This window comes from Panthera tigris, chromosome D4 (assembly GCF_018350195.1).
Source record: "Panthera tigris isolate Pti1 chromosome D4, P.tigris_Pti1_mat1.1, whole genome shotgun sequence".
Classification (NCBI taxonomy): Eukaryota; Metazoa; Chordata; class Mammalia; order Carnivora; family Felidae; genus Panthera; species Panthera tigris.
Genome location: NC_056672.1, coordinates 79,525,726 through 79,553,134, shown reverse-complemented (window position 1 = coordinate 79,553,134; position 27,409 = coordinate 79,525,726). Strand labels below are relative to the sequence as shown.

Genomic DNA, 27,409 nt, shown 5'->3' with positions numbered 1-27,409 from the left:
TTCTTAGCATCCTTAAAACTATTTAGTGCTCTCAACCCCGACTCCAGTGGTTTGTAATAGTCATTAAATATTACTCCAAATTCGGTCAATTTGTCTTACTTCTGGTGTCTTGATTACTGATGTTCTTTATATTTTCAGGTTTGTATTAAACCTCCAAACTAACTTGAACAAGTTATGTAACCACACTAGCCCCTCCTTTTTGTGGTGAAATGAGAGTTAGACCACATGATCCCTAAGGCCCCTTCCGCCTCTTTGTATTTGTCCTTGAAGGGTAGTAGAATGAAGAATGGCGATAATTATCCAGTTATTGAGTACCTTGTATTTATCAAATGGTTGATAGATGTTGGAGAATGATACTCCTTGCCCAGGATATTACTTTCGACATTATTTTAATGTTTGTTTTTTACTTTTATTTTTTCTCAATTTATTTCAAATAAATTCAGTTTAAGCTACATTTATGAGATATTCAAAGAGTGTTGCTAAACATACAGGCTTACAAATATGAATGTGTGTAATCCCAGCATTCAAGCGGCTTACAAACTAGCATTGGCTGTAAGGTAAACGAAGAATTCTGTTATAAGCAGGAATCCTATTTGCCCTCTAGGCAAAGTACTTAATGCTACTGACCTTCAGAGGTAGGTGAGCTCCTAGATGATTGCTGAGCAACCAAGTATAGCACCCTGAATGTAATCAGTCTTGAAGGATAAGTAGGGTTTTGAGGCAGGGATGGTAGATGGGGAGAAGTGGGACACCATCCATAGAGAGGACATACCACAGGTAGCAGGCAAGACTTGATCTTTGAGATTATCTGGCTGATTATCCAGTTGGCCGAAGTATAGGATATGCATATGGGTGTTACGGATGTAATATTGGAAAGGACTTTGGGGATACTGGAGCTTTGTATGTTATTGGGCCCCTGCCAGTGGACTCTCAGGGCTCCCTCTACCTCAGGCACTCTTTTTCTGTTTTCCTCTCCATATCTCTCCATATCCCTGTGCTCTACAGGTGAATCCCTGCAAAGCTTAGTGCCTAGTCCTTTCCCTCTCTCCATAATCCCTTGTACATATTCAACTGAAACTCAGGCCACTGAGAAAAAGTGGTGGCCCTTCCTCACCTTCCTCCCCAGTCCAACCCTGTAGCTCTCCTTGCACAAGCCTTGGATATAAGGCTTTGGAAAACACCTGAGGTCTAAACTTTTCTCTGCACTACCCCCTTTGAACCAAGACTACTGATAAATGAATGAGTGCAGGAATGGAGCAAGTAAGTGAATAAGTCTGTGGAGACATATACAGGTCAAACAGATCCCCGTAGGGATTGGCATATTCTTAAAAAAGGTCAACGTGATGCATGTCATTTCTTTAGGTGGATTTTCTGAAGAGGCAGAAATTCCTGGCATCAAATATGTCCTCTCTCCCTACAAACTGAATTTGGTTGCTACTCCTCTTTTCATGAAGCCCGGGATTCCGTATTCTATCAAGGTAGATGAAGGAGGGAAGATTGCTGAATATGGTTCTCTTTTTCTGTTTACAGAGAGCATGGGGATGGCAAACAGGGGAGGGAAGCTGGAGAAGGGAATCACAGAGGGAATTCATTTGTAAAACCTGCTCCTTAAGATGCAAAAGGAGGTGGGAAACTGCTGGCCAGCTTCAGCCTCAGAGTGATTTCAGCCTGTAGGGCAAGTGCCGGTATTTAGCAAGTAGTCAGGTAGCCTGTGCTAGGCATTCCCTTAAAAAGCATTACATTAAGTTATATGTAAATAAAACACCGTAAGTTTATAGTTAAAAAAAATGCCAACGTTTGGGGCGCCTGGGTGACTCAGCGTCTGACTTTACCTCAGGTCATGATCTCAGAGTCCGTGAGTTCAAAACCCACGCCAGGCTCTGTATTGACAGCTCAGAGCCTGGAACCTGGAGCCTGCTTCACATTCTGTGTCTTCCTCTCTCTCCTCCTCCCCTGCTCATGTCCGTTCTCTCTCTCTCTCTCTCTCTCTCTCTCTCTCTCTCTCTCTCCCAAAAATAAATAAAAAGTAAAAATTTTTAAAAAGTAAAAATAATGCTAACATTTAAAATTATTTGGTGGCATGTTCTTCAAAAGCCTTAAAACAGAAATATCACTCCTTGAAAATAAAACCCCTTTCTCTCCCCATTTTCTACTTCCCATGTGTCTTATCTGAGTTTGCATTTCTGTGCTTTTCAGTCTGCCCCTGTGGTCTTTGCATACACCTGTCTCACCTCTCTCTGTGTTATTCGCCATGCTTTCCATTTTGGCTCTTTCTGTTCTTGCTTCTCTGTTTCTCTCTTTCTCTCTCTCTCTCTCTTTGCTTCCTCCTTCCTTTTTACTATTTTCTCTCCTCCCTCTACTTTTCCTTTTTAAAATATTGGTAGTATAGCGTTAATGTGTTCATTTGACTTTCTAATTATATTTTATTTAGTATTTTATATTTCACTATATATAGTACATGTTATAATTTATAACATAAAAAAATAATCATTTTTAAGATGAAAATTTTTGTTCCCTGTTCTTAACTTAGAAAGCTAGAACAGAGTGTTTTACTTTTTTATTCTTTGGAAATGTGTTGCTATTAAAACTCAACTTTAGTATAATTAAAATGTGTTACTTAATATTCACTGTGGGTCACTGGCTTTTAAGAGAGAAAGATTTACCAAGCTAAAGCAAGTTTTGTATGTGCTTAAAGTATCTAAATAGAATTAGGCCGTTCTATAATCTAAGGCCATGCCTCTCTCTACTGAGTTAAATGTGAATAATTTATACTTTGGTGGGGAAGAAGAAAAATTATTTCAGAATTGTTCCGCTTTAAAAAAAAAAGTGATGAGCTGCTGAAATGGATCTGGACTGTTCTGGCAAACAGGTGCAGGTTAAGGATTCATTTGACCAATTGGTAGGAGGGGTCCCGGTGACCCTGAGCGCACAAACGGTCGATGTAAACCAAGAGATGTCTAACTTGGAGTCGAAGAAAAGTGTAACACGTTCCAGTGATGGAGTAGCTTCGTTTATGGTTAATCTTCCATCTGGAGCAAGGATGTTGGAGTTTAACGTGAGCTGAATTCTCCTGTTGGACTTTCTGGGACAATGTGTGCTTTTTGACTGTGTGTTTTGGCTAGTGTGCAGAACAGATGCAGCAGATTTTAAACATGAGTCCAGAGAACAGATCCGCAATTTTGCATTCAAAGGGGGTGGGGGGGGGGGAAGGCACCAGAGGCAATATGCTAATCCATTGCCTGGTTCTTGAGGAAGATAAATCTATCATTTTCTATTTGGGAATTAATGATTTTCTCTTACATTAGCAAGACTTTATTAGAATAGGTATAGCTTTGGAATAAGTATAGCAGTGGAAGTCAGTGGTAGAAACATTCTCTCCCTCACCCTCACTTCTTATCTTTTTTCAGGGACACAAAGGGGTCACACATGGAAGTCTCCCTTTTTCCTAGCTGCATGAGCCACTCTACTTTAGAGCTCAGTTAACAGGTTTCTCTCTCAGCAACTAATGTTTAAGTTCCCAATCCGCCCCCCCCCCCCGCCCCATAAATGATTAGTTAATGCACATTAATGACAGTGACATGCATACATTCACTATCATCTACTAAGCACTTAGGAAATGCTAAGAGCTTTCTGTTGAACACATTTAATACCCAGTTAGTCAGCTCTATGAATTAGAGAATATTATTTTTGCCATTTTGCAGCTGTGGAAATATAGGCTTCTAACCTCTCTTGTGATTAACTTATCCAGAGCTAATAAATGGTGGCTCTGGGATGCAAACCAATGCATAGCTCACTCCAGAGTGTGAGCTAATAACCCCTTTGCTATCAAAGGGGTTATTAGCCATGATATCATTTCTGCCCCGTTCCATATTTATAAGTACACTTCCGTGCTGCTCCTTTACAATGAAACTGGACCAGAAAGTCTGTGCGATGTTCACTCCTGTCCCCAGTCCTCAAGGCCTCCTCTTACCACCCTTCTCTTACCCCCAATCCCTGCTAACCCATGGGAAGAGGAGTCCCCAACTTTCCATGACATTTCAGGAAAGGTGCCAATATTTGTTCCAGAAGCATCTTTGCCTCTCCTCTTCACCAGACTTTCCCACCATAGCTCATAACCCCATATTATTCCAATTATTGTCCATAGTCTTTGTAAAGTTACTTGATATCACAGCTGTACAAACATTGGAGTAGTGGAGGTTTGTTTTTTTTTTCCTCTTTAGCATCTGGTGTTGTGAAAGTTAGAAATTTATAAAGCAAAGAAAGAAATTTACAAGGTATGTTTCATAAAAAATATTTCATCACAGTCCACATGTCTTTTTTGAAATTTCCCTTTTCAGGTCAAGACTGATGACCCAGCTCTTCCGGAAGAAAATCAAGCTGGCAAAGTTTACCAAGCAATAGCGTATTCATCGCTCAGCCAAAGTTACCTTTATATTGACTGGACTGGAAACTATAAACCTCTGCTTGTGGGAGAATATCTGAATATTATTGTTACCCCCAGAAGTCCATATATTAACAAAATAACTCACTATAATTACTTGGTAAGTACAGGAATGATAGATTTAAAACTATCTATTCCCCCACCTTGAACATTTCTCTTTGCTTACAGAGGAACATTAGAATGACCCCTTATATTTGTTTTTACAAGGTACTTTCAAGGACATAATTCAATTTGATAATCAGTGTTTTCTAAAACCTTTGAGATGGGTCATGATTTTCATGACCATTTCCCAGAGGAGGAAACTGAGGAACAGAGAGGTTAAAACGCTCACCATGGTCACTCAGCTTGGAAGAGGAATATTTTTTTTATTTGAACTGGGAACCTCTGACTCCTTATCTGATACGCCCTTCGCCTAAGAGAGCCTGATTACTCCACAGAGACTGATTAAATTTTCACATTACCTCTGCTCTATTTCATGGCCAAAGATTACAGGCCTAAACCTATTTCAAATATGTGCATTTCACTGGCATAAAAGGGAGACTCAAATCCTGCTCTTAAGAGTTGAGTCATATGATATCTACCCCAATTCTACCCTTTAGCAACATCCCTATTACATCCCTTATATTAAACAAAGGTGGCCAATCAAGCCTATAGGTGAAACCTAGGACAGAAGGTGGGGGAAATCTTAAGGGCTTCCTGACATTGCCAAAGAAATGGAATGAATTATTCCAGTGGCCAGGCCAAACAGGTGGTGATAGCTTTTTCAACATTTTTGAGAAAGAAGTTTAAAAAAATAAATGAGGAACACAGATCATATTGATGGATGAAGAATTATGGGACCTGTTTAGGAACTATGTACCAAAACCACATATGCAGTCTATTTAAGTTTGAGGACAATTTAAGTTTGAGGACATTTTGGGTTCATGTGGTTTGTAACTTGTTTTTTAACCATATGTCTCCAATACAGAACCAAATCTCTGGCTTTAAAACTTAATTCCCAGGGGTGCCTGGGTGGCTCAGTTGATTAAGGCTTCGACTTTGGCTCAGGTCATGATCTCACGGCTTATGGGTTCGGACCCCACATCAGGCTCTGTGCTGACAGCTCAGAGCTTGGAGTCTGCTTGGGATTCTGTGTTTCCCTCTCTCTCTGCCCCTCCACTGCTTGTACTCTGTCTCTCTCTCTCTCTCAAAAATAAATAACATTAAAAAATTTTTTAAAAAGGGCGCCTGAGTGGCTCAGTTGGTTAAGCATCCAACTTCGGCCTAGGTCATGATCTCACCGTTCCCGAGTTCCAGCCCAGCATCAGGCTCTGTGTTGATAGCTCAGAGCCTGGTGCCTGTTTCAAATTCTGTCTCCCTCCCTCTCTTTGCCCCTCCCCTACTTGCACTGTCTCTCTCTTTTTCCCAAAAATAAATAAACATTAAAAGAAAAAATTTTTTAATTAAAAAAAAACCTTAATTCCCAAATAAGATGCACTCTATTCATCATCTATTTTGTTTTAATCAATAAAACAAAAGAGATTTTAGTGACAGCATGATGACTTTAAATAGATTTGGGATCAACTCTTAGCTCTCTGATTTCCTAGTTATGTGATTTTGAGCTAAAATCAGTATGACATTTAGTTAATTCCCAAGCCCCAGTCCCTTTATCAATCTACACAGTGGGCGTAATATTCCTATCCAACTGACTTGTGAGAAAGAAAAGAATTAAGTAAACGGAAAGGTTCCTGACCTTTCCTGGTTCCTGTTAACCAGGAACCTTTCTTTCTCTTTAACATACTTTCTACTCCGTCTCCAAGCTCCATACTGAAAGCAAAACTTTTGTTTTTTAACATGGTCACTACTGCTGTTTATTTTTAGATTTTATCTAAGGGCAAAATTGTCCACTTTGGCACAAGAGAGAAACTTCCAGATTTATCCTATCAAAACATAAACATTCCAGTGACACAAAACATGGTTCCTTCAGCCCGTCTCCTGGTCTATTACATCGTCACAGGAGAGCAGACAGCAGAGTTGGTGTCTGATTCAGTCTGGTTAAATATCGAAGAAAAGTGTGGCAATCAGCTCCAGGTAAGCCACAAATTATGAGTCACAATCAAATTTTCTTCTGAATAAAGGAGACTATAAATATAACTATTTGTGAAGTTTTGTCTCATGCAAATAACCTTGTCTTTTCTTTTTCAAATGATCTTTTAGGTTCATCTGTCTCCAAGTGCAGATGCGTCATATTCTCCAAGCCAACATGTATCTCTTAATATGGCAACTGAGTCAAATTCCTGGGTGGCTTTATCAGCAGTGGACAGTGCTATATATGGAGTCCAGAGAAGAGCCAAGAAACCTCTGGAAAGAGTTAAGTGGTGCATGGCTTTGGTTGCTGGGTCTTGGGGTGGCTCTGTATAATGCTTCACAAAGTGTGGCCCCAAGGGTAGGTTGTGGGGAAGAATTAGGGAAGACTGGATCTGCTCTTCTGTAAATATACTCAAAACAATGGCTCTTAGGAAGGTAAGCTATCCTCATGTTAGTCTCTAAAACATTGATTCATCCTTTTTTGTTTTTCCAAGTGTAGCATATGACCATAATGGCAATTATATTCCTGGGACAAAAGTGCCATCAATTTGGACGATTTTGAGATTGAACCTGGGGGCGGGGGGCTTTATAAAGTGGCAGCATAATGGAAGACTGGATAGGCAGCCTATGGAGACTTTTCTGTTTTTTGTTTTCTTTTTTACTCTCATTAAAATCTGGAACAAAAGAATGTGAGAATTATTCACTTCCCCTAAGTTCCCATTTATCTCCCCTATGCCCTGCTAACTGTTTTGTAGGCTTGAATTTCTTTGAACAAAAAAGAAAGATAACTATACAGTTAAAACCATTCAGAAAAGAAAAAAAAAAAAAAACATTTGGGATCAAAATTAAAACTGGAATAAGCTTCCCCAAACAAGTTCTCACCCACTTAGAACCTAGAGCCTTCTTCCTCTAAACATAAGAGGTTGTGCTCATTTCTTTTTAGCAACTTAAAAATTAATTTGTCTGTTAATTTAGTCATTCATGCATTTATTTATTTGTTTGTTTGTTTGGATCTTATATTGACCACAGCATTCGTTCTATGTCCAACACACCATGGGTTAGTTCCTAAGAATCTTCTCACCAAAGTGTAAAACTTAGTTCTTGTTTTCATATTGAATGTGTGTGTATTTATAAATATAAAAGGACACACTAAAATAATGAAGTTGGGAAATCTGGTCTTTGGCCGTTTGACAGATGAACGATGGCCTGATTTGTTCTACCCATGTGACAACCAGTACCTGTAATTCTTCGGGGAAATAATTTATACATCTAAGTAGACTCCACATTTTGCCTTGAGTTAATTCCTAAGAATTATTAAATTAGCTAACCACCTCTGGACAGGTATTTCAAGTCTTAGAGACGAGCGACCTGGGCTGTGGGGCAGGTGGTGGCCGCAACAATGCAGATGTATTCCATCTGGCTGGACTCCTCTTTCTCACCAACGCAAATGTAGATGACACCCGAGAAGATGGTAAAATGTTCAGCTTTTTTTTTTTTTTTGGTTTATTCTTCAAAATGATTACTGAAATTTACATTGATCAATTTACATTGATACCGTTTTTGTAATTGTCTTCCACAAATTCTCTATGCTCATCTTAGAGAGACATGACTACGTAACGCCCCAGTACAAAATGTTTTACTGGCCATCAAGATAAAGTACAAAATCTTTAGTGTAGTCCTCAGGGATCTTCCACAGTCTTCTCCCCAGCTCTCTCCAGTTATCTTTTGTCTTGCTCTATCTTACCTGAGGTTTAAGCTGTGCAGACCCAAGTGTAGTTCTAGGGGTGGCTCTCTGCTATTTTATTTTATACCTTTAGGCCTTTCCCCATCAGGACTGCTTTCCCTTGTATTAGCCTGGAGAAGCCGATAAAAGAATCCCCTCCTCAATAAGGTTTCTTCCCCATACAGAATTGATCATTCCCTCCTCCTTTCACAGAGAGAATACTGTGGCGACTAGCTCTATTTATAAGTAACACAGTAGCAGGGCATCACTGAATATTCTTCCATTTCGTTATGTATTTTGCCTCAGCCAATGCACTGTGAGCTCTTGAAGGACAAGGACCACATCTTAATCATATTCTTTCTGTGGCTATAAAACTGTTCATAATTATATTTGACCTGTTATTCATAATAACAGAGCACAAAGAGCAAATGATAAAAGTAGCATACCCAACAAAAACTTTGCTCACTTTAAATGCTTAGATATTTCTCTGTAATCAGTGGGTCAAAGAGGTTGCAGGATTCAAAGCCAAACTTGGATCAAACAAGTCAAACTAGAGGACACTAGATCATGAGCTCCTCTAAGGTAAGATAAATGTTAAGATGTGTTGTGCATGGTGCCTAGTCAAACACAGGCTCTCAGAATTTGTGGAATACATGAATGACTTATGAATGTTTTAAGTACTTAAATAATTTCATGGAATTTTCTTTTTTGTCATTTTAACTCTTTTTTTCCTTCTTCTTCTTCCCCTCCTCCTTCTCCTCCTCCTTCTCCTTTTCCTTCTTCTTCTTCCTCCTCCTCCTCTTCTTCTTCTTCTTCTTCTTCTTCTTCTTCTTCTTCTCTTCTTCTTCTTCTTCTTCTTCTTCTTCTTCTTCTTCTCTTCTTCTTCTTCTTCTTCTTCTTCTTCTTCTTGTCTTCTTCTTCTTGTCTTCTCTTTCTTCTCCTTCTTCTTCTTCTTCTTCTTCTTCTTCTTCTTCTTCTTCTTCTTCTTCTTTTTCCTCTTCTTGTTCTTTTTCTTCTTCTCCTTCTCCTTCTCCTTCTCCTCCTTCTTCTCCTCCTTCTCCTCCTTCTCCTTCTCCTTCTCCTTCTCCTTCTCCTTCTCCTTCTCCTTCTCCTTCTCCTTCTTCCTTTAACAGATAAGCCCTGCAAAGAAATTCTCAGGCCAAAGAGAATGCTGAAAAAGAAAATAGAGGAGAAAGGTACTCTAAAAGTTTGATGCAATTATAAAAAGGTTATGATCCTATTATTCAAAAGCTGGAGAGAACAAACCATTATCTAATTATTCCTAATCCAAATGGAATGGATGAAAAGAAAGATATGTACAGATGTCTTAGCTTACCTCTCTCAGAAATATTAATCCAAATAACTCTACAACTTCATTTGGCATAACCTCAGTCTGAGGAAAATAAGTATTATTTCTATCTCTAAAGTTAAAAGGTTAACTTTTTACTTGTTACAAATATTTCCTCTGCATAGACTTCATTTGGCAATTAAAATTATATTCTTCCATTTTCTTCTGACCAAAATCATGATTCGATTAACTTTGGAGTGTACCTAGAAACGTATTTCTTCTATTCCGTGTATTTAACAGCTGATAGTATTTTGGATTATTCTTTGGGAAATCAGTCTAACAGAAATTATTTTTGAACAATTATTTAAATGGAAATATGATCACTGGTGATATTAAAAGAGGACGAATGTTGAACTGAAAGTCGGTGGCCAGAGTTCAACTAATAATCATGCTTAGAGTAAGATAAGAATTCCTTCCATCTATATAGGAGTTATTTTAATTCCAACCCTAGTTCTAAGTTCTAACAATATGAAAGACACTGAGTAGTTTGGGCACTTATGATAAAATATGAGCACTTATTGGGATGCCTGTGTGGCTCAGTTGGCTAAGTGTCCAACTTCGGCTCAGGTCATGATCTCATGGTTGGTGAGTTCAAGCCCCAAGGCGAGCTCTATGCTGACAGCTCAGAGCCTGGAGCCTGCTTCAGATTCTGTGTCTCCCTCTCCCTCTGCACTGCCACCCCCCCCCCCACCTCATGCTCTGTCTCTCTCTCTCAAAAATAAATAAACATTAAAATTTTTTTATTCATATTCATTTTTATACATTCAAATTTATATTCGTTAAAAATATTTTTTTAAATATTAGCTCTTACGATGCCACCAGTGGAGTTCCACAAACCACATCCTATAAGAAAAGTTTTAAAAAGCAGGATATGTGGCTTAAAGAAGGAAGCACTTATACAGTGCTGATAGCCATCTTCAAATATTTGAAGGCTTCTCCATTAACTTATTTCACTCAAAGGGTGCTGAACCCAAGGTGCCAGTGTCAAAAGTCAGTATTTAGCTTAATTGCAAGAAGCTCTTTAAACATTTAATATGAATGAGAATGATCTGCCTTGTGAGACCACATTCTCCCCATTCCTGGAGTACCCAGCTGAGTGTGGGGGGTCACTCACCTAGCCTTGGCTGTTGCTACGGGTCCCGGGGATGGGGGCAGTGTCATGTGGCCGTAGACCCAAGGACCCCTCAGGATCCTTTCTGAACCTGGGGTGCTACGACTCTGTGCATAATCAAGGACATTTGCATCATTACTATTTCAGTTGCTAAATACAAATACACACTATTCAAGAAATGTTGCCTCGACGGAGCCTACCGTAACGATGATGAGGACTGTGAGCAGCGTGCTGCCCGCATTACGCTAGGTCCCAGATGCATCAGGATCTTCAAGGAATGTTGTCTTATAGCAAAGCAGCACCGTGATGAGGATCTTAGTAAAAACATCCGGCTGGGAAGGCTGCGTGAGTTTGACATTTTCTATCAGAATTCTGCTCAGTATGGGGAATTTTGTGTGATCCTGTTCTGCTAAAAAAGGACAGTTTTCATGTTCTATTTAAAATTGAAATTAGACTGGGGCTCCTGGGTGGCTCAGTCAGTTAAGCGGCCAACTTTGGCTCAAGTCACTATCTCACAGTTCATGAGTTTGAGCCCCACGTTGGGCTCTGTGCTGACATCTGGGAGCCTGGAGCGTGTTTCAGATTCTGGGTCTCCCTCTCTCTCTAACCCCTCCCCTGCTCATGCTCACTCTCTCTCTCTCTCTCTCTCTCTCTCTCTGCCCCTCCCCTGCTCATGCTCTCTCTCTCTCTCTCTGCCCCTCCCCTGCTCATGCTCTCTCTCTCTCTCTCTCCCTCTCTCTCAAAAATAAATAAACATAAAAAAAGAACAAAATTTTTAATTGAAATTAGGAAAAAAAATGCCCATTAGAAGAAAATCAGTTATTGTTTTGGGGAATCAAAGGAGGCATATGTAGTAGAGAACAGAGCGCACGGGGCCACAGTTAAGACCCAAGGGCAAGTGTAAGGCCAGCTCTTTCTATAAACTTGAATCATTATGTATCTCCTCTGAGCCTCAACCTCCTCATTTTTAAAGCAAGAAGTGTAGGCTTAGATGATCTCCAACATGCCTTTGAGTTCTAGAATTCTAGGGTTCTGTGATATTACAACCATTAAAAATTTTGTTGATGCCTATGTTGACCAAATATAGCAAACAATTTCTAAACCTAGCATGAGGTTAAGTGTACTTACACAAAAGATTAAATCTTCCATTTCAATAAAATATATTTTCAGGATTTAGAAAACTCTCATTGATATGTTTCCAGAACTTTCAGGACTTTCATTGCATCTATATCTAATCAAAACAAAAGGAACAAAAGCAGAATGACAGCTCCTGTTTTCAGAATCTGTTTCTCTTAACAGTGTGTCTTAAACAGCGTCCATCCGAATGGATATATTTCTGCAAACGTAAATTTTTGTGGTCATTTCTTAAAAACCATGTTATTAGATATATTTAGGTTGTTTTCAGATGTTTGCTTATTTCAAGGAGCATTTTCACAAGCCACCTAGTACATATATTTTTCATTGTCCGGTTTTTCAACTATAATCATCTGGTTTGGCTTCCACTGCATGGAACTGAGTTTCTGCTATTGCCCCCAATCCACCCCACCTCTCTGGTGCTCCGCTCTGCCCCTCATTCTAGACAGGTTGGCCTCCCAAAACTCCTACAGGTTTTGCAACTCTGCAAAGGTCTACATGGGTTTCTTTCCCTGTTCTGCAGCCTGAAAACTGCCTGCAGACAGTAAACCTGGACAATTTCAGGGTTCAACAAACCAGTGTCCCTTCTCTCAGGAATCATGGCCCTGGGTCACTTATGCTCTAATGTCTGAAAACTGTTGTTTTATATAACGTGCCTGGTGTTTTTAGTTCCTGGGGTTTTTTTCTTTCTTGATTTTTTTTTTTAAGGCAAAAGAGTAACTCTTATCAGTGCATCTTGGACAGAAGCAGAAATTCTGTCCATTTTATTAAGGGAAGTAGAAATAAATTTCCCTTAGGTAAACCTTCTTTATTTTATAATATAAACACAATTACTGTAATAGAAAAAATGCAAATAACTTTATAGATTGATGAGTATCTTCTATAATCTCAGGAACACTAAACATTTAGCAATTTAAGAAACAAATCATTGAAGATATTTTTGTGCTTTATTTGTTCTCTCAGTACTATTAGTGGAGAAATTCCAAGACCTTTAAAGTTCTATTTTGTGGGGCGCCCGGATGGCTCAGCCCATTAAACGTCCAACTTCAGCTCAGGTGACGATCTCACAGTTCATGCGTTCAAGCCTTGCATTGGGCTCTGTGCTGACAGTGCAGAGCCTGCTTGGGATTCTCTCTCTCTCCTCTCTCTCTCTGTGCCTACCCTGCTTGCACCCTCTCTTTCTCAAAATGAATGAATGAACTTTATTAAAAAATAAATAAAGTTCTATTTTGGGGGGCACCTGGGTGGCTCACTTGGTTAAGCGTCTGACTGGCTCAGGTCATGATCTCACGGTTTGTGGGTTCAAGCCCTGTGTTGGGCTCTGGGCTGACAGCTCAGAGCCTGGGGCCTGCTTCAGATTCTGTGTCTCCCTCTTTCTCTGTCCCTTCCCCGCTTGCTTTCTGTCTCTCTCTCTCTCTCTCTCTCTCTCTCTCAAAAATAAATAAGCATTAAAAAAAATTAATAAAGCTCTATTTGAAAATCACTAAACAAAATGTTTCATTGACCTTTCAGAAAATATTTAAGTTATAGATTAATGTCTGTCCACGTTTTAAAATTTGGCTCTAAATAAAATGCGTGTTGTTTTTTCATAATCACATATACTTTTTCCCCCCAGATATAAAGACCCTGTTACCAGTGAGCAAGCCAGAAATAAGGAGCTATTTTCCAGAAAGCTGGTTATGGGAAGTTCATCATGTCCCCAGAAGGTATTATACTTCTTTGACTTTCCTCTGAAAAATGTGGGAAAATGCAAATATTATGGCCATAAATCTGGAAACTACCCATTTCCCAATAGTTTATTTAAGAGTTAAGGCAATATTACCATTTGGTTAAATTTTGTTTTATTTGCTTTACCTTTTTTTTTTTTTTTTTTTTTTTTTAATGTGTGCTTTGCTCTAGTCATTACTTCCAGGACAAAATTAACTCTTGGTAAGGAAGGGTACTATTCTATTTAATTTCATCCCGCTTCAGTAAGCCTTTGCTCAAATGTGTGCTATATGCTGCAGTGAGCAGCCATCATCTTGTCTTGTCTTTTCTTTTCTGTTCTTTCTTTCTTCTTTTTCTTCTTCTTCTCCCTCATCTTTTTTTTTTGGGGGGGGGGGTGGGCGGGGAGAGAGCAGGGAAGAGACAGATAGTGAAGGAGAGAGAGAATCCCAAGCAGGCTCCATGCTGACAGTGCAGAGCCTGACACGGGGCTCAAACTCACAAACCCTGAGATCAGGACCTGAGCTGAAATCAAGAGTCAGATGCTTAACTAACTGAGCCACCCAGGTGCCCCATTTTATTTATTTATTTATTTATTTATTTATTTATTTATTTATCTATTTATTTATTTATTTATATTTATTTATTTTTGTGACAGAGAGAGAGAGAGAGAACAGAGGAGAGGCAGAGAGAGAATTAAGCAGGCATTTTCATCCTGAAATATCTGTATTAGAAAATAAATACTGATTAATAAGAAGAAAGATTCTCTTCTTGTTTTTCAACACACTCTTAGGGAATGCCTACTCTATCCCAGGCACTGGAAACAGTGATGAACAGTGCTGAGTCCCTGAGCATCACTGTCCCTTGGGGGCTCTAAGCATCGACTTTTCAAGCCCCAAGGCCCAACACTGGCATCAGTCTTAAAATGGGTCTCCTCGTCTCTACCCTCGTCTCCTCTAAGTTTTCCTCCACAGTGTCACCCATTTCAGCTGACATTCCCCCGGGGCTAGCACTTCCTCTGGTAAGCCTTCCCACCACTCTCCCCCACCCTATCAGTGACTGGGGTAATTACCCCTCCCAGTCAACCCTGTTGCCTATATCATACAGTGTTATAATGGCCTGTTTACCTGCTGTCTCCCACATGAGAAGGATTCTTTCAGGGCAAAGACTAAATTCAGATTACTCTTTTATATTCCAGACCTGGCATAGGGTCCAGCTTGTTAGAGGCACTCAAATAAATCTGTTGAATCAATGCACACTGGCTCTGAACTTTTTAGATGATTTATTGGTACAGTTATTACAATGAACTACAATGTATTTACTTAACTGTCTCTTCTACTAGACTATAAACTACTTGAGAATAGGTTTTTATCTCGTAAGTGCTGCATATTCAGTATTTAGTGCTATGCCTGACTCAAGGTTGGTGGACAACAGCTATTTGTTGGATCAAAGAAATAAATGTATAAGCTTAATCTTAACCAGAATTTTTTCATTATGGGGGCCCCTGGGTGGCTCAGTCGGTTGGGCATCTGACTCTTGAGTTCAGCTCAGGTCACGCACGGTTCAGGATGGGGCCCTAGTCTAGCTCCATGTTGACACAGCAGAGCCTGTTTGGGGTTCTCTCTACCTCCCTCCCCCACCCCGCCCTCTCTCCCTAAATATATATTAAAAAAAGAAATTCTTAGTTATGTTGACTTTGCTATGAGCACCGTTAAGATGCATTACCTTTCTGCCCTATTTTAGAACATAGCACACGAGAAATATTTTTTCTGTATGTTTTGAGTTTGCGGTGTTTCAAAGGCATCTTTCTGAATTTGAATTCTCATACAAGTGAAATATTTAAAAACAAGCAACAAGTAGGAGACTTAATGAATATATTTTTCTGGTTTGATTTTTCCTTAACACCTGACGTCATTTTGCTTTATTGTGAATTTTTTCTTTCTTCTAAAGTAGTAGGCAGCAAACATTCTGTTTAGTGAATGGGGGCAAATTGGGCTACTCAATGTTTCACTGTATTTGAATATTAACACATTAATTTTCAGAAGCCAATTGCAGTTTGTGCTACCTGATTCTCTAACTACCTGGGAAATTCAAGGTGTTGGCATTTCAAATAGTGGTAAGCAAACTTAAGTTGTATGCTCATTTAAGGAGTGATTTTGTTAGCAAAATGTGGTTTTTTTGTTATAATTTATAAACTCACCCAGGACTTCAGTGGTGTCATTTGTTAAATATCTTTTTAATATACTACAAAAAGACTTGGATATGCCCATATCTCTGACCATATTGACGAGCATTTTATAAATGCTAATGTCCATTTCCCATTTCCTTTGTTTTTCTCAGTGACTGGCAGCTTGAGTAGAGTTAGAAGCAAATGTATTACTTTTCCCTTGGGCTAATTCCCTTTTGTGGTGATTTAGTGGAGGTACTTTATAAATCACTTCAGGGTTGGTTTCATCTGTTTGTATTTTTTATTTCTTTAAAATCGTGGTTTCCACAATCAAAATTTTATACCTATTAAATAGAGCCAATAATGCATATCCAAAAAGAGATTTGGCACTTCAGTTGATAAACATTCTCATGCCTTAAATAGAATTAAATATTTGTTGGAGAAATGAAGTTTTCTGTTAATACCAACAATTATTGAAATAAAGATCAATGAGTGGAAAATTCAAGGACATGACAGTACACAGAAAAATATGATACAGTATTCCTTTTTCCTTGAAGGACAGCAATTCTTAGGTGTAGTAGTACTAACAAGGCATTAATAGGAATTCCCTAATATGCCTCTACTTTGCTTTCCCTTTGGACCGAAGGTATATGTGTTGCTGATACTCTCAAGGCACAGGTGTTCAAAGATGTCTTCCTGGAAGTGAATATACCATATTCTGTTGTGCGAGGGGAGCAGATCCAGTTGAAAGGAACTGTTTACAACTATAGAATGTCTGGTATGCAGGTGAGTAGGTATTTATGGTATGTTCAGATAAATGGAAAAAGGAAGAATTCTCTGATTTTATATGAATTCTATTCATGGAATGATCACGTACACACACAAAACACAAAAATTCAGCTCAGTGAAGGGATGAAGAAAGGCAGACTTAAGACATGTATTCTTATAACTCCAATTTAAAGAAGAATACAAGTCTGTAAGATAATCAGTATACTGTGGAGGCTCAGAGAAAGGGCTTCACAGGCAGTTCATTTATGTCCCTGGATTCTGAGTTTCTTCATCGTCTTGCATCTAACAGCCCTTTCCTTCTCTCTGTCTTTACCAGTCATGCTCATCTTTGCTTTGTAGATGTCCGGGTCCCCTCTGAAAGTTATTTCAGACATCGCACCGTTACTTTGTAGCTACAGGTCTGCACATCACTGAAACCTCCAATCCCTTGACTTCCTCACTCCTCTGTTATCCATTAGCCCTCTGCTGTCTTTACTTCGCTCCTTGTTCAGGTTAGAATCCATAAACTACCACTATAATAATAAACCACACTAGTTAAAGTCATGTTAATTCCCTTAACTCTCTCTCACTCCTGGGTACACTCCCTGAAAAACTCCAACCATGGTTGGACCCACCATTTCTCTTCTTTTTGCCGCTCACAGCTAAATAGAGAATTATGCAATAGGGTGACTGATTTCATTTGAAAATCACAGTCACAAAACTTTATATGGGAACTCAGTGTGTCCAAAAATCTAACTATAGTTTTTATTTATTTTTTTAAATTTATGTATTATTTAATTTACATCCAAGTTAGTTAGCATATGGTGCAACAGTGATTACAGGAGTAGATTCCTGAATGCCCCTTACCCATTTAGCCCATCCCCCCTCCCCAAACCCCTCCAGTAACCCTGTTTGTTCTCTATATTTAAGAGTCTTTTATGTTTTGTCCCCTTCCCTGTTTTTATATCATTTTTGTTTCCTTTCTCTTATGTTCATCTGTTTTGTATTTTAAATTCCTCATATGAGTGAAGTCATATATTTGTCTTTCTCTGACTAATTTTGCTTAGCATGATACCCTCCAGTTCCATCCACATAATAACTATATTTTTTAAAAAGCTCTAATTTCATTCTCAGCGGTTTCCAAAAATTTTGCTTACATGCTCTCTAAATGCTGAGGGGAAAGCTATGTACCCCATTGGCATATTTTGAATTAGCTTCTAAAATTTTTTATCATAAGTTCAAAAAATATGCTAATCTATAACTTTTGGAATATTTAAATATTAATATTTTAATGAAATGGTTATATCAAATTTCTGAATGTATATAGCAGAATCTAAATGCCATAAAATTCCATTTTAATATACCCAAATAAACTGTAATTACCAACAGATTAAATACCAATTCCTCTGTGAATACATATTTCCATTTCACTCTCCTAATGTTGTATATGCTATGCTTGAATGTTTTCTATTGATCACCCTCATACTATGATGCAAAAAAAGTAGATATCTGAAATCAAAATATTTTTTTAAGTTTATTTATTTATTTTGAGGGAGAGAGAGCATGAGCAGGGTAGGGGCAGAGGCAGAGAAAGAGAGACAGTGAGCACAAGCTGTGGGGGAGCAGAGAGAGGGAGAGAGAGACAATCCCAAGCAGGCTCCACACTGTCAGCATCGAGCCCAATGGGGGCTAGAACTCATGAGCCATGAGATCAAGACCCAAGCCGAAACGAAGATTAACCAACTGAGCCACCCAGGTGCCGCTGACATTGAAATATATTTAAATTCTATGATTATAAGACCCCAAGTGTCAAGTAATTGCTTGAGGATTTAGTTTAAATTGTATAAGGATTTTGATACACATTTCTCCTCTGCCTTAGAATCTAAGGGATTATTTAACACTGTAAAAATATCAGGGAGAGTTTGTATCCAGACAAACATGGTCCAGGCATACTTTCCTTATCATAAAGTGTTTTAATGTAACTGTTTACTGGTGATATTTCAGTTCTGTGTTAAAATGTCTGCCGTGGAGGGAATCTGTACATCCGGAAGCCAAGCCATTGGCCACCAGGGCATAAATCCCTCCAAATGTCTGTCCCAGAGAGTAGAAGGTTCCTCCAGTCATTTGGTGACCTTCAGCGTGCTTCCCCTGGAAATCGGCCTCCACAACATCAACTTTTCACTGGAGACTTCACTTGGAAAAGAAATCTTAGTAAAAACATTACGAGTGGTGGTAAGAAAAATATGCTTTTTCTGATTCTTTTTAAAAACACTTTTTTCATAGAAAGGGAATTAAGAGTACACTTAACCGTGATGAGCACTGAGTAATGTATAGAATTGTTGAATCACTGTATTGTACACCTGGAACTAATATAATGATGTATGTTGATTACACTGGAATTAAAATTTTTAAAAAGAAAGGAAAAGAACAATAACAACAAAAAAACCCAACTTTTTTCAGTCTGAAAAAAATGTCAGCAACTTATCACTAAGTGGTTCAGAAAGAACACAGAGAAGAATAATGTAAATGTAATAAAATGGTAACATTTGTGGGAAACTGGGGGGGAGGTTATCTCAGATTTTTTTTTTTACTATTATCATAACTTTTCCTTAAGTCTGACATAGTGTTTTAAAATTTAAATAAAACAATGATACTTGCTTATTGTAGAAAATATAGAATACTGAAAAACCACAGAGAAGAAAATTAAATCACTGATAACTCCCACACCCAGAGATATACAGCTTTAACAATTTGGTATCTAGCCTTTCAAGCTTTTTCCCCCTAGCACATTCAGAAGGTCTTAAAATCTATGTGCCAGACATTATGCCAGGTATTGGAGATATAACAGTAGATAAGATACAGCCCATGCATTTACAGTTTAGGATTTATAGTCTACAGAAATTTTCCATTTACAAATGAGTAAACAGGGTAAAAAAGAAAACTATCATTTATTAGAGTACTATTTACCCACATAGTCTGTTGAGTGTTTTCATGTTATTTTACTAAGATTAAGATTCTCACCAAGAGTCACATGGCTAGTTAATGACAGAACTGGGCCTTCTTGGGTCTTCATTCTCTGATTTCTGTTTTAAGCCATGAAATCACTTCAGTAAACATGTACTGACCTATTTTGTCCAAGGCATGCTCTATGCATCCTTGCATGGTGTTTCCATGCACAGACTCTGAAGACAGGCTCTCTGTGTTTGAATCCTGGCTCCACTGCTTACAAGCGGTGTGACATTGGATAATTTTCTTGATTTCTCTATGTGTCATTTTCCTCATCTATCAAATGGGAGTAATAATATCATCTACTTCATAGAGTATTTTTTGAGGTTAAATGAGCTAATACATACAAAGCACTTAGATCAATTACCTGGCTTATAATAACTTCTATTTAAGTATTTGCTCTATTATGAAAATAGCCAGAAAATCTTATCCTTGCATGTATGAATGTAAATATCTAAACATATTTGACCTTTAAAAAAATGATTTTTCAATCAGAAAGTGGTCAAGTTGATCCAAGAATTCAGGTCATATAAATTTAATTATGTTCTTTTGTCATTTGAAGGGGGCATCCAAAATCCAGTGAACAAATTAAGTTACAGTTAAATGAGGAACAAGTTAACTGAGGGAGTTAAGTTTAATTATATTCTTGACTGAATGTTTTCTGCCTTTTTAGCCAGAAGGTGTCAAAAAGGAAAGTTATGCTGGTGTTACTCTGGACCCAAGGGGTATTTATGGTAGGCAAAATGATTTTGTATTTTATATGTTATCTTTTGCCCTAGAAATTCAAGTGTATAGGTAACCTGAAACACTGTTTTTTAAAATGTTAATTGTCTGGGGGTGCCTGGGTGCCTCAGTTGGTTGAGCAACCAACTTCAGCTCATGTCACGATCTCACAATCTCACAATCTGTGAGTTCGAGCCCCAAGTCGGGCTCTGTGCTGGTAGTGCAGAGCCTGGAGCCTGCTTCAGATTCTGTGTCTCCCTCTCTCTCTGCCCCTCTCCTGCCTGCACTCTGTCTCTCAAAAATAAACATTAAAAAAAATTTTTTAATGTTAATTGTATGGGATCAGAAATACCACTTCTTAGTTCATTGACATTCTTCATAGCATGTGTTATACTGTAATCTGAACGTGTTTAGAACAAAGAGAAATAATTCCATTAGTTTTAGTGCAAAGCATTGAAATAGTAATAATTGCATGATTTCTCTTATATATTAGTCATTTTGTATCTATCACAATAATTTACAATACTTTCTTATAGAGCTATCAATCCAAAGAACACCTAAGAAAAAGTCATCTATGTACTAATTTAACATGCATGATTTGAAAACACAAAAATGCTGATTAATCACTTAACTAACCCATTCCTCGTTGTTCCTGCTTCCCTGATTTTACCCATCAATAAAGATATTCTGAATCTTCTCACAGTTAGAATTTTGCAAACATTTGAGCATCTAATCAAGGCCTAAGTATATACATACATGAAATAAATATGTAAATATAAATACTTATATTTATAATATATATATATATGAAATTTAGAATGTGTTCAACTAACAATTCTTTTCAACAACAAAGAAGATAGCCTTCCATAGTCCTTAGTAAATGGTTAAAATTTACCTTATTATTGCATCGAATCATTTTCCTTTCTTTCAGTCATATAGCAATGAGAAAAAAAGTTTACTTACACATCAAGAAAGACATTTCCTCTGAGAAAGCAAAGAATTCAGACGTTTACATTTAAATCAGCTGAGAATCATAAGCATACTAAGGATGACTTCAACAGAGTAACAAAAAGAAAAATTCATCCTACATGCATATGCTAACTTTTTTCTTTAATTTTATCTTCCCACAGACCTTCTTCCAGCCTGTCCATTGTGAAGGATCTGTGGGTAGAGATATTACAAATCCTGAGGTTTGGGGCCTCATGCAATTAAATCAACCCTCAGAGCCACTGGGTCCTTTGGCTTTCCTTCCTTTGTACCTTTAATGCCTCCTGTGCCCAAAATGGCCCTGTCTTACACATCCCAGGCGTGGACATCAGGGCCACAAGATGGGATTGATCTTTTATCTGGAGATAAATCTCTCCATCAAAAATCTTGATCAAATAAATAATATGTCTATGTCTCTTTCCAATCTTGCCATCTGATTTTTTCCCTTATTGTTTGAGACAATTTAGATTTAAGCAGCTTTGTTACTTTCTGGAGAGCTAAATAGGGTAAAGATGACAAGTAATTCTGTCCAGTTGAGTTTGGAGATTTTATTAAATACTTCCAATATTTATATATTGGAATTTCTATACCAGTATGATACTTTATAGAATTCCATTTTTTAAGTGTTTATTTATTTATTTATTTATTTATTTATTTATTTATTTATTTATTTATTTATTTTTGAGAGAGAAAGAGAGAGAGTGTGAGCTGGGGAGGGGCAGAGAGAAAGAAAGAAAATCCCAAGCAGGCTCTGTGCTGACAGAGGCAGAACTCCAACTCACAAACCTTGAGATCATGACCTGGGCCAAAGTCTGACGCTTAACCGACTGAGCCACCCAGATGCCCCTAAAATTCCATTAAAAAAAAAGGCTAAGATGTATTTGGAAAAGTAAATGGACAATAACATCACTGAAAATTTGAAAAACTATATGTCAGTGAGGGAGAAGGAAGTGTCAGAGCAAATTGTAAAGTAATTAAAATTGCATGACATCAGCTTAAAATGAGAACTAAATTTGGAAACTCAGTCCCACAAGCCCTCATCTTGACTTCCTGCTTTCTCTCCCCAACGACCCCTTTGCCTCCAAATCCTTTCTTCCCTCGGCTGCAGGGAGCCCGTCTCGCCCTCCTCTCTTCCTGGCACACCACATCGTTGGAGGTCAGGGCAGGCCCCTCTCGTGTTTTCTCCCTGCATTGCTGACCCCTACTCTTAGTTCCATTCTCTTCCTGACATGCACTCAAATCCTCGTCTACATCCTATTCTATCTACATCCTATTCTATGTCGCCAGTTTGTAAACGCAACACTCTGTCTTAAAGAAATAGTCACTGCTTCTTACATAGTGTCTCAGAGTCTATTCCACCACAGTTTTTCTTAGAGACAGATTTTCCACCACCATAAACCATGCTGAACATCCTTACATGTCTCCCTTTACAAATCCGCATCAGCCTTTAGCTGGACTGTATATCCAGAAGTGTGACCCCTGGGTCAAAGGGCATACATATCCTGAATATTATTTACAGCTGTCATATTGGTCTTCAGAACCACTGTGCTGCTTTCAGATCCACCAGCATTGCATAAAGCTTGTCATCTGCCTACATCCTTACCAACCCTTGGTATTATTACCTGCATCTATAAAATGTGCCGCTTGGGCATACAGTATCTCGTTGTTTTAATGTAGAGTCTTCTGATTACAAATGATTTTTAACCTTTCTCCATATGTTTATGGGCCATTTGCGCTTCCTATTCTGTGAATTACCTATTCTTATCTTTTGCCCTATTTCCTATTTGCCATTTGGGTTTTCTTGTCTATTGATTTTTGTCTCTGATGTGCTTGCTTTGGTAGCACATATACTAAGATTTTTGTCTCTGGTGTACTTTTTTGAGCAATAATTTTAACAGGAATCCTTTACTCTGATACGGTCAAATTCATTATAATTTTACCTTAAGGCTGTTATATATTTGGAGGGTAATCTTTAAGAAGTCTTTCCCCACCCTTAGTTCACAAAGATAATGTTGTATACTATTGGTTTTATAGATTTAACTCGTAAATGTTTTAATCTCTCTGGCATCTACCTTTTTTTTTTTTTTTTTTTTTTTTTTACAATTTTTCTAATGTTTATTTAGTTTTGAGAGACAGAGCACAAGTGGGGGAGGTGCAGAGAGAAAGGGAGACACAGAATCCAAAGCAGCTCCAGGCTCTGAGCTGTCAGCACAGAGCCTGACACAGGGCTCAAACTCAGGAACTGTGATCACTACCTGAGCTGAAGTAGGATGCTTAACCGACTGTGCCTCCCAGGGGCCCCACCTCTGGCATCCAGCTTCTTATGTGATGATGAGTCTTCTATCATGCTTTCTGACAAAGAGTAAAATTTACTTCTCTTAGTTTTAGTTTTCTCTTCTGTACCTTTTCCATCTGGGAGCACAGTTGCTAATGAGAATTGAGATAGTCAAGGGTGGGCATCAGTGGAAAAATAGTGGGGGATCGAATTTAGATAATTTCAGAGAGCCTACTGTCATTAAGTACAATGTATTGAGCATGAACTGTTTGCCAGACTCTTTGTCTGTATTACTTTCGCCCTCATAAAAACCCTTGGAGGAAAATGTGATTGCCTCTGTTGAACTGAGGAGCACAGTGAGGCATAGAAAGCTGAAGTGTCCTGCCCCGTGTCACGTATAGAGTGAGCTCCTTCTGAACCCCATGCTCTTTCAACCACACCGCAAATCTCTTAAATGTCTTCACTGAGTTTTATTTCAATATTATATCCTCGGCATTTATTAAAGGTTAGTGAAGAAAGAAGTTACCTGAGGAACATTCCTGTCTCTTCTGCAAAGTCCTCTGGCTTGTCCATTGAATGGCAAAATGTCACTATTTTCTGTTAACATCTGCCCTGTGCCAGGGACTGTGCTAAATGCTGGGATTACAACATTTAATAAGAGATGGTTCCTGCCCTCAGAGCTTTCTTGGCAAGACAATAGTGTGTGTGTGTGTGGGGGGGGTCTCTTTGTGATGACTGCTGTGGGCTCTGCAGTAACACTTCCTGAGCTCAGATCCAAGCCCCATCTGCACAGCTCTGTGACCTTGAGCAAGTTGCTTTCCAAACCTCAGTTTCCTCATCTATAAAATAAAAATAATGACAATAGACTTGGCATACAGGATTGTTGTAAGATCCAGTATAACAATGCATTTAAGAGCTCAGCAGAGTGCTTGTTCTACCAATAGAATGATAAATGTCATTTTTGTGAAATAAACCAACGATTAAAGTAGAAAAATGCTCTGATACAGGTATGCTAAAACTCTGTTATTGCGCATAGAGCAAAAGTGTCTAAGTTAAATGAAGCGAGATTGGAAAGAATTTCAGGGCATGTTTCCCAAAGGAGATAATCTCATGTACCCTTGACTAAGGAATTACTTTAGTTATTTTTAGCTTTCAGTTCTGAGAATAATTTTCTCTCTTTGGACAAAACGGCGTGCTCCTTTTTTCTGGTGGATAAAATTTATATATCCTATTTATTTCCTATCTTGTAATGACCAGGAAGCTTACAGTTAAATTGAATGCTCTATTTAAAGAGATTATATAAGCCTAGGGTCTGATAAAAATCCTTGATTATTTTTAATTTCCTTTTTAGATTTTAATGTTATTATAAAAGAGTCTTTTAAAACAATTCCTTGGAAGCTGGTATATTATAAATAATCTGCTACTGGTGCTCCCTCAAGAATTCTGTGTAAATCCAATAATTTTTTAAAATGTTTATTTATTTATTTTGAGAGAGAGAGGGAGGGAGGGGCAGAGAGAGAGCCCAATGCAGAACTCAATGTCATGAACCATGGGATCACGAACCAAGCCAAAATCAAGAGTCAGATGCTTAACTAGCTGATCCGCCCAACCACCCCAATCTAATTTTTTTTTTTTTAATTTTCAGGTGTCGTTACTAGACGAAAAGAGTTCCCATACAGGATACCGTTAGATTTGGTCCCCAAAACAAAAGTCAAAAGGATAGTGAGCGTAAAAGGTAAATTGACATATGCCATTTTCATTTCTCATTTCACTTTATGCTTTGCACTACAATCAAATATCCTCGTGATTATTCTGTTTCTCCTCCTCTCTCCTCAGCAGCATATACAAACCCATCTCTACCCCTTCCACCTTCAAACCTCCAACCACTTTTCCGACCGTCTTCTTCCACTGGCCTGATTTAAATAGAGGTTCATGCTCCCATGATGGAGGGTGGGGGGCTATCATTGACCCAAAGACTTCTCTAAAACTTTCCATGATCTTAGCGACCACTCTTGCACCAGACAAGGCTCTACGACATACACGTGGCCTCACCAGGGGTGCACTGCTCTACTGAAACACAACATCAGTCCCAAAGGGGTTCTCTTCTTTCTGGTACATTGGCGGAAGAGGAAGCTTTGGTGGGCTTTCCCTCGTCCCTAGCCTTTATAAGTCAATAACATATCATTAAAATAATAGAATGTCCTGACTGCATTTTAGCTCAGAGAGAGCCCTGGACTCACAGAATGTTAGTACTGGAGAAAACTTTTAAGTTTATTTATTTTGAGAGAGAGAGCATGCAAGTGAGTGTGAGGGTGGGAAGGGCAGAGAGAGAGAGAGAGAGAGAGAGAGAGAGAGAGAATCCCAAGCAGGCTCCACGCTATCAGCACCGACACAGGGCTCAATCTCACAAAACTTGAGATCATGACCTGAGCTGAAATCAAGAGTCAGATGTTTAGGGGCACATGGGTGGCTCAGTCGGTTAAGCTTCCAACTTCGGCTCAGGTCGTGATCTTGTAGTACATGAGTTCAAGCCCCGCATCGGGCTCTGTGCTGACAGCTCAGAGCCTAGAGCCTGCTTTGGATTCTGTCTGTCTGTATGTCTGTCTTTCTCTCTCTTTATTTATCTCAAAAATAAATAAACATTAAAAGAAAAAAAAAAGTCAGATGTTTAACAGACTGAGCTACCCAGGCACCCCAGGGAACAACTTGTCTAATCATGTGCAATCCTATTGGATGTGTAAATACTGGTTTGCCCAACATTGCATGATGAGTTATGGACAAAGCCCTCACAGTCCAGGCTTTTGCTTTCCTTTGTGGGAGCAATTGATTAATAGGGTCTACAATGTCTAAAGCTATCAGGTTGAACGACAACTAATTTTCCATGTCCTCTATGCAGTAATCTGCCCACTACATTATACCATCTTACCACCATATTTGAGTGGTTATTTTTAAGGCTATTCTTCATGTTTCTTTCTTTTTTGTTTTAATTTTTTTAATGTATTTTATTTTAAAGAGAGAGCAGGGGAGGGGCAGAGAGAGAATCTTAAGCAGGCTCTATGTTCAGTGCAGAGCCCCAGGTGGGGCTCAATCCCATGACCCTGGGATCATGACCTGAGACAAAATCAAGAGTCGGACGTTCAATCACCTGAGCCACCCAGGTGCTCCTTGGTGTTTCTTTTAAATCCATATTCCTGACCAGATCTATTTTGTCTCTCCCCAGCTAAGAAGGAATTCAATTGCTTAGATAAAAAGGAAAGAACAGAGAGAGTTGCTCTTCTCTGTATTTAAAAAAAATTTTTTTTTAAAATTTTAGTGTTTATTTTTGAGAGAGAGAGAGAGAGAGAGAGACAGAGTGGGGGGGGGGGCAGAGAGAAAGAGAGAGGGAGACACAGATCCTAAAGCAGGCTCCAGGCTCTGAACTGTCAGCACAGAGCTCGACATGGGGCTCAAATTCATGAATCATTAAATCATGACCTGAGCCGAAGTTGGACGCTTAACCTACTGAGCCACCCAGACACCCCAAGTCTGCTCTCTGTTTAAAATATACCATTACTCAGAAGTTGATAGCAATTGATTTCATCTACCTTGAGTTTTTGTTTGTTTGTCTATTACAGGACTGCTTATAGGAGAGGTCATGTCTACAGTTCTGAGTCAGGAAGGCATTGACATTCTTACCCACCTCCCCAAGGGGAATGCAGAAGCAGAACTGATGAGCATTGTCCCAGTATTCTATGTTTTTCACTACCTGGAAGCAGGAAAAAATTGGAACATTTTTTCTACTAATTCACTTATTCAAAACCAGAACCTGAGGAAAAAATTAAAAGAAGGTAAAAAAAAAAAATCCATTTTACACATTATACCTAAAGATCTTGTGGTTCTTAAACCAATGGTGCCATTAAACCAATATATAATTTTATGAATTATACAAACACATAATTGTAAAAGCATTTCTACA

The 27,409-nt window shown here is 38.5% G+C and overlaps 1 protein-coding gene across 1 annotated transcript in view; it reads left to right on the top strand.

Annotated features, from left to right (window-relative positions):
• C5 (complement C5) overlaps window positions 1-27,409 on the top strand; it is an 85,352-nt gene that overhangs the window by 24,820 nt on the left and 33,123 nt on the right. The window contains exons 10-24 of the mRNA XM_007094347.3: window positions 1,363-1,478; window positions 2,870-3,055; window positions 4,338-4,541; window positions 6,302-6,511; window positions 6,638-6,790; window positions 7,850-7,979; window positions 9,365-9,427; window positions 10,838-11,035; window positions 13,440-13,530; window positions 15,571-15,644; window positions 16,342-16,481; window positions 18,468-18,695; window positions 20,143-20,203; window positions 25,100-25,189; window positions 27,069-27,281. Coding sequence (XP_007094409.2) covers window positions 1,363-1,478; window positions 2,870-3,055; window positions 4,338-4,541; window positions 6,302-6,511; window positions 6,638-6,790; window positions 7,850-7,979; window positions 9,365-9,427; window positions 10,838-11,035; window positions 13,440-13,530; window positions 15,571-15,644; window positions 16,342-16,481; window positions 18,468-18,695; window positions 20,143-20,203; window positions 25,100-25,189; window positions 27,069-27,281 — 2,157 coding nt within the window. The remainder of the gene's footprint in view (window positions 1-1,362; window positions 1,479-2,869; window positions 3,056-4,337; window positions 4,542-6,301; window positions 6,512-6,637; window positions 6,791-7,849; window positions 7,980-9,364; window positions 9,428-10,837; window positions 11,036-13,439; window positions 13,531-15,570; window positions 15,645-16,341; window positions 16,482-18,467; window positions 18,696-20,142; window positions 20,204-25,099; window positions 25,190-27,068; window positions 27,282-27,409) is intronic.